Consider the following 12,148-nt stretch of genomic DNA (forward strand, 5'->3'; position numbering starts at 1 on the left):
TTGTCAGGTTTTTAATCAATTATTTCAGAACTTGTGCAACACAACATGCCTACTGTCTGCCACAGCTGAACAAAGTGAAAGTAAAAAGTCTCTCTCTCACTCTGTCAAGTCAGCCACACGGTGCATTCAGGTACACCACGCAAAATACATCCACCACATTAGAACCCGATTAGTTACATTATTATAGGAATTATTATTAGGGCCCGAGCACTAAGCGTGTGAAGGCCCTATTGTTTTGCAAAGGATTATTTTATTTATTTATTTATTTATTTTCAGGGCAAATGAAAACGGCCAATTTGGAGGCCTGAACATGCATGAAAAGTCACCAAAATTTGCACATACGTGCGGAAAATTGTAAATTTCGATAATTTTGCAACGTTGCAAAAAAATGTAACAAAATGGCTCAGTGGCGCCCCCTTGAAATTTTAAAATTGGCCTGTCTGTCAGCGTAGAGTGATGAAATTTGGGGAGTCTATACCTTGTCCAAAACCCCTCCCAAAAAGCATTTACACCCATATTCCAAACCCAACAGGAAATCGGTTATTTTGGATCGAATATGAATTATTTATCGATTTACAGGGTGCACATTTGAGACCTTTTCGCCGAGGGAGTTAGTTGGATCATCTTCAAAATTGGTGAGAATGTTCAGGAGACATATGAGAGCTTAAGTTTTTAAAATGGTGCGTTTTCATTCACAGGTCTGACCTGGGCGTGGTGCCAAAGTCGGCCATTTTTTCGGCAAAATGACAAATTCAGTAAATGACTAATAGTTCCTAGACACAACGTTCAATCTTTTTCATATCTGGCATGTATGTGCGGTATCCCACCCTTAACACGAGTGCATTGAAATATTACCCATTAGGCCTAGCGCCTGCATCAGGGGAGCCTTAAGACCTGTGTTCAGGTGTCTGATGAAAAATACTGAGGTTTCATTGAAGCGGAGGGGTCCAAACAGGAAAGTGAAAATGACCGTCAACAATTTGCGTCGCAAAAAACTTTGAACAGTCATAACTCAGCAGATATACAACATATCTGCGCCAAACTTCCCGTGCTTGTTGAGAGTCATACCCTGAAGGGTCATGTAGGGATCATTTGCATCAACTCTACAGTGCCAAATAGTGGCGACAGAAAGGAGTTTTAAAAAAGGCCTTTCCTATTGGGTTTTTTCAACGTAGAGCAATGAAATTTGGGGAGTCCATAACTTATGCAAAACTGCTCCAAAAAGTCTCTTGCACCCATTTTCCAAATCCAGCAGAAAATGGGTATTTTGGATCGAATGTGAAATTTTTAGCCATTTGTAGTACAGTTTACATTTGGAGGCCTGAACATGCACGAAATCTCACCAAATTTTGCACTTACATGCGGCTTTGCGTGGATTTCAATAATCTTGCGACGTTACAAAAAAATGTAACAAAAGGGCTCAGTGGCGCCCCCTTGAATTTTTCAAAAAGGCGTTTCCCATTAAGTTTTTTTAACGTAGAGCAATGAAATTTGGGGAGTCGATACCTTGTGCAAAACTGCTCCAAAAAGTCTCTTGAACCCATATTCCAAACCTAACAGGAAATTGGGTATTTTGATCGAATGTGAAATTTTTACCAATTAACAGGGTGCACATTTGAGACCTTGTCACAGAGGGAGTTAGTTGGATCATCTTCAAAATTGGTGAGACTATTCAGGAGACGTAGGAGATCTAAAACTTTCAAAATGGTGCGTTTTCATTCACAAGTCTGACCTGGGCGTTGACCTAAGTCGGCCATTTTTTCGGTAAAATGACAAATTCAGTAAAAGACTAATAGCTCCTTGACACAGCGCTCAATCATTTTCATATCTGGCATGTATGTGCGGGATCCCACCCTTAACACGAGTGCATTGAAACATTACCCATTAGGCCGAGCGCCCCCTATTGGGAACAGGAAATGCCTTTTTTTACTAAACAGGCTCCTCCTCCAAGGAAAAAAAATATATTCACCTGAAACCTGCATCAGGGGAGCCATAAGACATGTGTTCAGGTGCCTGATGAAAAATACTGAGGTTTGGTTGAAGCAGAAGACTCCAACAGGAGAAGTGAAAATGACTGAAGCCATTTCGTCTCACCACAAGTTTTGAACAGTCATAACTTGTAACTACAACATATCTGCGCCAAACATCTCGTGCTTGTTGAGTCATACTCTGAAGGGTCCTGTAGGGGTCATTTGCATCAACCCTACAGCGCCAACTAGTGGCAATACAAAGTCACTCATATTTCTAATATATGCCAGTTCTTTTCAGGTTGGTCATTATAGTTTCAAGACCTTTTGAAATATTTATTTTACGGCCCATGTCCACATGTCTCTGTCTGTTGCCGTGACGACCCTTTATTTGCTCCTTTTTTGTAGTACTCTCTCCAATAGGGTTTTTTATCTCTTAGGTGTGTGAATGTAAGGAGGCGACATTCGAGCATGTTAGGTTCTAATGAGATGATTAGAGAGGAGGATCTGACACCGCCCTGACCTGCACACTGTCCGAGTTGCGTGACGCCAGAGTTGCGCTAGATTGCGAGGGCCCGTTCAGTCCTGCTTGCAGGCCTAGTTATTATATTATTATTATTCCGATTTTTATTCATAATTTATTTGTTTTGCTCTGTGTAATTTCTATTTGCAATAGTACCAGCAGCATTTATTAAGCATTTAGTATAGTTTTTCGGGCTGTAGAACGAATTAATGGAAATATAATCTATTATTATGGGAAAATCCTGATCGACATACGACCATTTCTACTTACAGACAAGATCCTTGAACGAATTAACTTCGTATGTGGAGGTACCACTGTACTCAAGTAATGAGTAACATTGTGAGTAACTGATTACACTGTCTGATTTAAAAAAATAAATAAAATAATGGTATATATTTTTTCTCAGCATAACTTTATCGATATGAACTGTTATTATTTTACTGTACTATAGCGAGCCTATTACATGACCATGTTATGCCAAAAATATGACACAAAAATCATCAAATTCAGACCAGAACAGTATGACCCATTACCCGTCTAAAGAGAATGAGTGCTCTCTAGTGGAGAAAAAACTTTGTTGCCTCTGAATGGTATAATGGAGTCACGTCTTTATTGTTGCAACATCTTATTGGTGAAACTGGTAGAGCCACTCTGGCAAAATTAAAGTCAATATATAGAATAAAGAGGAAAAGCGTAACGACAAGTTTAGCCCAAAGTAGCGGAGCAAGAGTAGTAGTTCGTCTTCATAAATCTACTCAAGTAAAAGTAAACAGTACTGCGTGGTAAAACGACTCTAAGAAGTACATTTTTCTCAAGACGTTACTCTAGCAAATGTAACGGAGTAAATGTATTGCGTTACTACCCACCTTTGCATTCTACTGTATGATGTTGTTATTTACATGTACAAATGTGATCTTTTTCCAATCTCTTAGGAATGGGTTATGGAAGTCAGGTGGTAGTTTTATACTCCAGCATTTATTACATCATCATATTGGTGTGGGCATTCTTCTACCTCTTCTCTTCCCTAAGCGCTGAGCTCCCATGGGCAAGCTGTAGAAACAGCTGGAACACGGGTATGTAATCTTTCTGTCTGTCTGTACAGTATACAGTAGATGAAGTAAATGTAACATTGCATTCTAACAGTAATATCTAAGATCATACATTAGATGTTATCTACGCACAGAGGCAAAGCGTTAACTGCCGAGCCCAACGGAACTCCTTTCCCAAACAGCGGCACCTACCAGAGAATGTCTTACACCTCTTGAATGAATCATAGATTCTGTCATGTTTTATATGAATGATGTTTGAAATTAATTCCATGTGCATTCCTACATGCCCTTGTGTTATATGGCTCTGTAAGCATTTCAGTCACTTGTTTACTTCACAGTTTTTCATTTTAGACATCAGTTCAGATCAGGTCAACATAACCAGTTTTTTTTGTTTGTATTTTTTTTTTTTTTTTGGGATATGTTCCATAAAAATGTGTTTCAACTCCGCCAAGAGCAAATGTTCTAACTTGTATTATTTGAATAGTTATACATGTTCAAAGTGTCTGTATGAGCTGAATATTATTAAAGGGAACTACAGACTTAAAGACTTGCAGGCTATAATAAGCCAAAATTGTTCTCTTTTACTAAAACGTGATTAGAAACAAAATATTGCCATTATTGTCATGTGCCTGGTCCTTCTCTATTAATTGTCAGCATATTCCATCACAATCATGCGTCAAAAAGACACTGTGCTCCTTAATGCATCACAAAGAACTAAAAACAGAAACATGTCACAAAAAACAACTGAGAGAACAGAAAAATGACAGTTACCAGCTTGTATATAAGGCACGTATGTATAGCATTCAGTGTCAGGTCGTCAGCGACTCAGCACACTCCTGCGTGTCGAATATCAATTACCGCTTGACCTGATTGTTTTCTTTGACGCAACTGGTTCCTCCATGACACTATTTTAAAAATCTATAATAATTAGTACATGTTTTGAGGGACCTATAGAGGTCGTCATGTTTTACGGGCGTAATGCACGCTGGGAGTGGGAGTGTCAAGGGCTACTGGAAAAATAATTCTGTGCTCGATACTAGCGAAGCTAGTATGATGACTGGCATGACTTTGTCACATTCTGCTCCTGGTTAGAATGTTTTGTCACAGAACTGTGGGATGAGTTTCCGACGTCGTACCTGCATCGAATTCCAGCTCATCAGCAGTGTCTTCATACCGATCCTAGGCAGGTTGCCGAGATATTTACTTGCTGCCATTTGACAGTTTGAATTTTCGATCCCTTCGTTGCCAGTTGCACCCTTGACTTGGTTTTTTCGTTTGTCTGCCTCTCACTTTCCCTCGATTTTTTTTTTTTTTTCTTCTTCTAATTAATCCCGACCTGCGGTCAAGTACCCTTTTTTATGGTCTCGCTTTTCGCAATTGCGTGCTTTTTTTGTGTATTCAATAAACCTTTGTCTAGAGTCCCTCTGTTAATTTTGTTTGCTTTGGGGTCCAACCTTGCTTCTGCGTACGGGGACCGTAACAGATTTTTTGGTTTTCATCTGAGGGCTTGAGCTACTGACTGAGCTAATAGATCGATAAAATATGCACATACTATCGATGTCGAAAAAAAAAAACATGGTCCTTGTGGTGTTTGTTAATGTTACCAAACAGTGTGGTCTTAAACACTACCTGCATGCAGCGAACGTGCTTGATTACAAATAAAGTACATATTAGTCCTCTTATATCTCAATGTGCACAATAAGACGTCATTATAATCTGTTGAGCAGAATATGATTCAAATCGCCAGCAATCCCAACTAAATTTAATACATTCATTCGAGGGCTCTCAAACGATTAAAAATTTTTATTGAGTTAATCACAGCTTAAAAATTAATTAATCTTAATTAATCGCAATTCAAACCATCTCTAAAATATGCCATATTCTTCTGTAAATTATTGTTGGAATGGAAAGATAAGTGAAGCAGTGGTTGAAAGTACACAACACCGTGTCAATGGCCAATTTTAAATTAATTAGAGATCTAGCCAAGTCAAAATCTTGAGTAAGTTTGAAGAGTATTTTGCATAGCTATTTTGATTGGAAATGCCAGCTCTCTTTGCATTGAGCGCTTCTCTTTTTGTGAATATATATTTTTTTGAGAGATAGATATTTTATTTTTGTTGCGCTTTCGCTAAATGATACTGTAGCGACTTAACTGTTCCGGGACGGAACTGTGTATTTGTATTGCACCGTTTTGGTACGTGGTGCTCGGTTCGGAACAGAGACGTACACAACGAGTTTCTGACCTAATGTAACCCTTACTTTTCAAGGCTGTAAGTCGATCGGGTTACAGTTTCTTTGTGTAGATTATATTTACTCCGTCTCCTCTACTATAATGAGGACCAACACGGTAGAACAGTATAACCCAGAAACATCAACGGCGCGACAACGTGGCCGCCGCAAGAACGCAGTGAAACGCGGGCGTTAAAGTCAATCAGCCAATGCACACCAGTAGCAGTGCGGCGTCATGTTAGATGCTTCCCAGAAGCGGCTCAACACGACGCACTCGAAAAGAACGGCAGACTTTATTCATCGAAGCGAGACGCGACCCTCCTGCTTCAATACTACTACCGGTAGCTACGATCGGGCAGATCGGAAGTCACTCCTGTAAAAATACGGTGGATCCGGTGGATTTTCAAACTAATATGCAATCGTAACCCACTTTTTGAGTCCATCAGATCTCTTGAGTGGTAGAATGGGGCACAGTTGACTTGTCTTTGTTGATTTACTGCTGTCTTCTCTGCTATAATAATAACCAACACGGCCCCGTGTTCAATACAAAACCGTCCTACCACAACAAAACAAGGAGGAACTAATATTCACATAGGAACTAAAGTTATTCATTCATTCATTTTCCATGCCGCTTATTCCTCACGAGGGTCGCGGAGGTGCTGGAGCCTATCCCAGCTAACTTCGGGCAGAAGGCAGGGGACACCCTGAATTGGTTGCCAGCCAATCGCAGGGCACAAGGAGACACACAACCATTCACGCACACACTCACACCTACGGACAATTTAGAGTGTTCAATCAGCCTACCATGCATGTTTTTGGGATGTGGGAGGAAACCGGAGTTCCCGGAGGAAACCCACGCAGGCACGGGGAGAACATGCAAACTCCACACAGGAAGGCCGAAGCCCGGGATTGAACCCTTGATCTCAGAACTGTGAGGCAGACGTGCTAACCACTCAGCCACCGTGCCGCCCGGAACTAAAGTTATACAACATAAAATGTACAATATAAATGAATACTACATCATATTTGTAAAATATACAATATAAATGAATACTACATCACATTTGTAAAATATAAACGCAATATAAAATAAATAATAGCCAATTTAAATAAAATACATTGAAATGAGCTAAAACACCTGTAATTAAATAATAAGAATAATACACAGATCCTTCTTACACAATTAAATTTATTTCTGTGTGGCGCTTTAACTTGAGAAAATCCACCAATAAAGCTTTTGAAAACCGTTCATAAGAAGAAAAAAAAAAAAGATTCATTGAGGCATTTCATTTGTAAAATTTATGTTAAAATCTTTGTCATTGGGATTGCTTTTCTCTTTAGGACAGGACTTTTTTCTTCTTTCTTTAGAAAGAAAGCTGACCAATACGCAGGGTCTGAAAGGCAAATTGTTGTTGGATTAACTTTAAATACCAACTACTTTTTGAGCAGAATTCTAGCTTTGTATAGGCTAATGTTCCTATTGTTGAAAGCACAAAGTTGTGTAATAAACAACTAGCACATTTATATTTTACATTTTGTTTTCTTACTGTCATGAAAATGTCTGGTCTGCATTGTGTTCAATTAAGCGTGTTAAGTGAAAGATTGTCTCACGCGCCGCCCAAATGCATGCTGGGGAGTTGTGCAACCATGACTGACAGTAGTGGCTGCAAATGGTATACAATATGGTCTGCGTTGTGTTCAATCAAGCGTCCTAAGAAAAAGATCCTGATCTGCCCAAATGCATGATGGGAAGTTAGGAAACCATGACTGTCAGAGGTGTTTGCAAATGGTATAAGGTATGTTCTGAATTGTGATCAATTTAGCGTGTTAAGAAAAAGGTTGTTTCCTGCTTTGCTCAAAAGCATGCTGGGAAGTTGGGCAACCATGACTGACAGTAGTGGCTGCAAATGGTATACTATATGTTTTGTGTTGTATTCAATTAAGCGTGTAAAGAAAAAGATGATCTGATCGTCAATGAATGCCAGCGTCCAAAAACGGCGTCAAAGTAAACTGTTTGAGGCAATGTAAACTGCTTGAGGAAACTAGAGATGCACGATAATATCGGTCACCGATAATTATCGGCCGATAATGGCAATTATGACGTCACACAGATAATCCAGATTAAACGAAATTCAACCGATAATGCAATCCGATAATTATATACTTGATTTAGCCTCCAAATGTGCGCAATCAACAGTTTTGTCCAATTCTGCTAGTTTTAAGGAGGTGTTTTTGCAGTGTAGTAATGTGATATATGTTAGGAATGGCTTACTTTTAAAGGCATTTTTGTGCAACTTGGGTGTTTACTCTCTAAGTAATTGTTGCCAAAAGCTTACCATGACACAATGTCATTGCCATTGTTTAGATGTTGAAATTTACTACTTGTTCACATTTGATGTGGGAAAAAAATAGCACTAAATTACATTTTTGCACAGTAACTTTTGATCTTTGTATACTTTAAAATTTTACATACATATTAGAATAGAATTATCGGCGTGACATTATCGGTTATCGGGTGGAAGGGGCAGGAAATTATCGGTTATCGATATCGGTTGAAAAATGTATTATCGTGCATCACTAGAGGAAACGCATGAATAGGTCATTCCGTGCATGCGTTAATTGCGTCAAATACTTTTCCGTGATTAATTTAAAAACTTAATTACTGCCCTTAACGTGATAAATTTGACAGCCCTAATTTTCATTCATTCCTTTTCCATGTCGCTTGTCCGTCATAAGCATTTATTTACGCCATATTCATGTTGGAGACGTATGTTTATGATGTAACTTGTTTATTTGGTACCTGTTGGATAATGAGTCCCAACTGGATGTAAAAGTGTCCTTAACCACCGCCACAAAAGCTTCGGGAGCAACATCTGATACGGGCGCAAAATCTGAGAACACCAGCAGGACAATCATCAATCTGGACAGCACTTTTACGTGACAAAAATATGATGGTTGCTGTCCCAGTTCCAATTGGTTAAGGCAGCACTGTCCCGGTCACGGAGGCGGAGCCCATTCGACGTCTCGGTTGAGGCAACTGCGTCAAAGTTTCCGCATGCTGTGATGCACGGGCTATCTGCATAAATAATCAAACTTCTGTGCTTCACTGTATATCCTAATCATATGCAAAGCACACAATAGCTCTGGATGCTAACAAACTCCATAATTATATTGGAATAAGTATGATCCGACAATAGTTTACAGGGAAGATCTGCAATCAAAAACTGGAGTTTTTGACAGCAAACACTCTCCTACTCTAGTGATGTAGCAGGTGATGTTACTGTCACAAGACGACCTAACCACATCAACACTGCCGGTTTTGTCCTACACTCGTCTCATCCCGTCTTTCCTGTTCATTTTGCTTTTGCTGCTCATTTTGTGAAATATCGACAGTGCTGTCCTGCTCATTAATGTTCCTCTCGGGTTCAAATTAAAAGGGCTGAACAGATGACATGTTTATGTGACTAGAGTCATACCTGGAGTCAACCTACTAGTTAAACTAATTTTACAAATTTTATAAAAACGAAAACATCAAGAGGGGTTTTAATATCAAATTATTACAACTCTTACTGTACTAACATTTAAGAACTACAAGCCTTTCTATCCGTGGTTCCCTTTAAAATAATCTTTGAAAACCTGGTCATCTCTGTTCCTATCTATTGCCTCAAATGAATAATTTGAGGCAGTAATGGACAATTTAAAAATATGTGGTCTTTAAGCTAACTGTCTTTGCAACAGAGACGTGTGTGGAGTTCAGTCAAAGACGCACGCTCAACTGGACGGTGTCAGAAAATGCAACATCCCCTGTGAGAGAATTTTGGGAGTAAGTTCAAATGTTTAATTTAGCCAACAACAATAAGCTAGGAAAGTGTTTGATGCAAATGAAAATCAATCCACAGGAGACGAGTACTAAACGTAACAGGAAGTGTCGATGACTTGGGTGGTTTTCGATGGGAGTTGGCTCTTTGTCTTCTTTTGTCTTGGATCATCTGCTACTTTTGTGTGTGGAAAGGAGTGAAGTCTACAGGAAAGGTAGATGACTTCAATATGTGTTTGCTTACCACATTATCTATTTATAAATCGGTATCTGTGTGTATCTGTCAGCCAGCAAGCCAAGTGAGATAGACAAACATGGTAATTTGGCTGTCTGGCTGCATTTAGAGTACTGTATATATAGCGTCAGAACCCTATCTTGTAATTACTTTCGTTTTCACGATGTGGTCATCTGATTGTCATTACTGGCACATTTTGCTGCATTTTGGGGATATGTACAAATGTTTCCGACCTAATCTCAATAAACAATAGGGCCCTTATAACGTGGAAAAATTTGACTTTATCTTTTTATTTTTATTGGGACAATAGTCATCACAAAAATGCACTATTTAATATGAATTCCTTATTACTGTACTTGGTCTTGGCAGGTTGTGTACTTCACAGCCACATTTCCTTATGTCATGCTGGCAGTGTTGCTTGTCCGTGGACTCACGCTGCCTGGGGCCATCAATGGCATTAAGTTTTACCTCTACCCAGAACCATCTCGCCTCGCTGATCCACAGGTATGAGGCTTTAAACCTGTTCACCATCAAGTAACATGAAACATAAATACTCTGTCACACACAACCTAAAGCTACAAATTAAATTTAAATGTGTTGATCCAGTGAGGAAAAAGAAAATACACATCCACACAGGAGGGTCCATAATTGCAAAGTAAATTCAGCGGTCACCCTACTGCAGGGGTCGGGAACCTTTGTGGCGGAGAGAGCCATGAACACCACATATTTTTAAATGTAATTCCATGAGAACCATACATTATGTTTAAAACTAAATATAAATGTGTGCATTTTATGTAATGTCAACACTTTTAAGGCACAAGCCGTCACTGAATTCTTTTTAAAAACATTGTTATGTTGTTGCTAATCAATGAATAGTATTTCTTACCATTAATGCGATACCTGTTGATACCTGGTAGGGTTAAGCTTCATGCAGGCGTTAAGAAACTTAGGATGAGTCTCTTCATGTTCACGAAGTGTCACGAATCCTGTTTTTCCCCACCCTGCACGGAGCCCCATAAGTGCACACTCAAACACGTTTATCCATCGGTACATTTTTTTTTTCTTTAGCGAACACAGTGAAGGACTTGAATATATCCTCCCCTCTTGTTGTCACTTTCATAGTCAAAACCTTGCAATCATGCTGAACCGGGATAAATTGCTTACGTCTGTTGACTTATCCTAAGATAGGGAAAAAACGGTGCCGCATTTATGTCCTTCACTTGCGTTGCCTCAATTTAATTTGACATCATGATAGTACGATCGTGAACAGTTCTTGCCGACAGAAACATGTGTTTTATCCATTTAATTATCTTGTCTTTATCTGAAAAGTCATCAAAAACTCTCCACAAAGGCAAGGCTGTCCATTCCTGCTGAAAAGTACAATACTTCTTGTCTTTTTTCTTTTAACCATCTTCTCAAAAGGGTGTCTAAAATTAGCTTACAATGCGGAAAACGAAATTGAAAACGAGGTAAGATTACTTCCTGATCTCACGCACATGCGCACTTTGGCCGCTATTTTCAACAGCAAAATACGGCAACCCCACTTGAACAGTGTCTCTCACCCACTGTGGTACAAACATGTTTTTTTTTTCAGTGAAGACGGAGTTCAAAAAAATATATAGCATGAGGCTGCATTATAGCAAAACATTTGAGCTCTGTTGATTCTTAAATATAATGATATTTAACTTATAACAGGTAGTGGATTGCTGAGCCAGTTGTTTACAATTTTCACCGGATTGGTGTTTTTACCGACGATGACTCAAGATATTGCTTTGCAGGCAAACATTACCTTGAACACATGAAGCATTTTCCACTGACACCAGCATAGAATGTTTGCCTCTGACGTCTCTTACGATGTTCTAAATTTGTTTGCAGGTCTGGATGGACGCTGGCACACAAATATTTTATTCCTATGCTATTTGCATTGGTTGTTTGATGGCACTTGGCAGTTATAACAAGTACGACAATAATTGTTACAAGTAAGTTGACTTATAACAAGGCTGACTTCATAATAATAATAGCTCCACTCATTTAGCTTTTAGGGTTATTCTTTATTAGCTTTCTGCCTTTCCTTATTTAACATAATAATTCTTCCTGTTGTACTCCACATTCTTTAGAAAGTTCGATGCCCTAGGCCAGCTGTAAAAGATTTTACTTCAGGGTCACTGAGAGACAATCCCTCTTACAACGACCGCAAAGACTTTTTAAAGGATTGCTCTGTACATAAACATATCTCTGTTTATGTAAACATTGCACAAACCGACACCGCTGTCCTGTTTCAGGAATATACTTAACCATACAAAAAATAGAGTAGAGCACAGTATATAG

The 12,148-nt window shown here is 39.0% G+C and overlaps 1 protein-coding gene across 2 annotated transcripts in view; it reads left to right on the forward strand.

Annotated features, from left to right (window-relative positions):
* Positions 1–12,148, forward strand: part of LOC130921544 (sodium- and chloride-dependent GABA transporter 2-like) — a 96,915-nt gene that overhangs the window by 50,554 nt on the left and 34,213 nt on the right. For both annotated transcript variants that reach the window (XM_057845578.1, XM_057845579.1), the window contains 5 exons: positions 3,423–3,563; positions 9,507–9,591; positions 9,668–9,800; positions 10,190–10,324; positions 11,696–11,799. In XM_057845578.1, coding sequence (XP_057701561.1) covers positions 3,423–3,563; positions 9,507–9,591; positions 9,668–9,800; positions 10,190–10,324; positions 11,696–11,799 — 598 coding nt within the window. The remainder of the gene's footprint in view (positions 1–3,422; positions 3,564–9,506; positions 9,592–9,667; positions 9,801–10,189; positions 10,325–11,695; positions 11,800–12,148) is intronic.

The sequence above is a fragment of the Corythoichthys intestinalis genome, chromosome 9, assembly GCF_030265065.1.
Source record: "Corythoichthys intestinalis isolate RoL2023-P3 chromosome 9, ASM3026506v1, whole genome shotgun sequence".
In the NCBI taxonomy this organism is placed as follows: Eukaryota; Metazoa; Chordata; class Actinopteri; order Syngnathiformes; family Syngnathidae; genus Corythoichthys; species Corythoichthys intestinalis.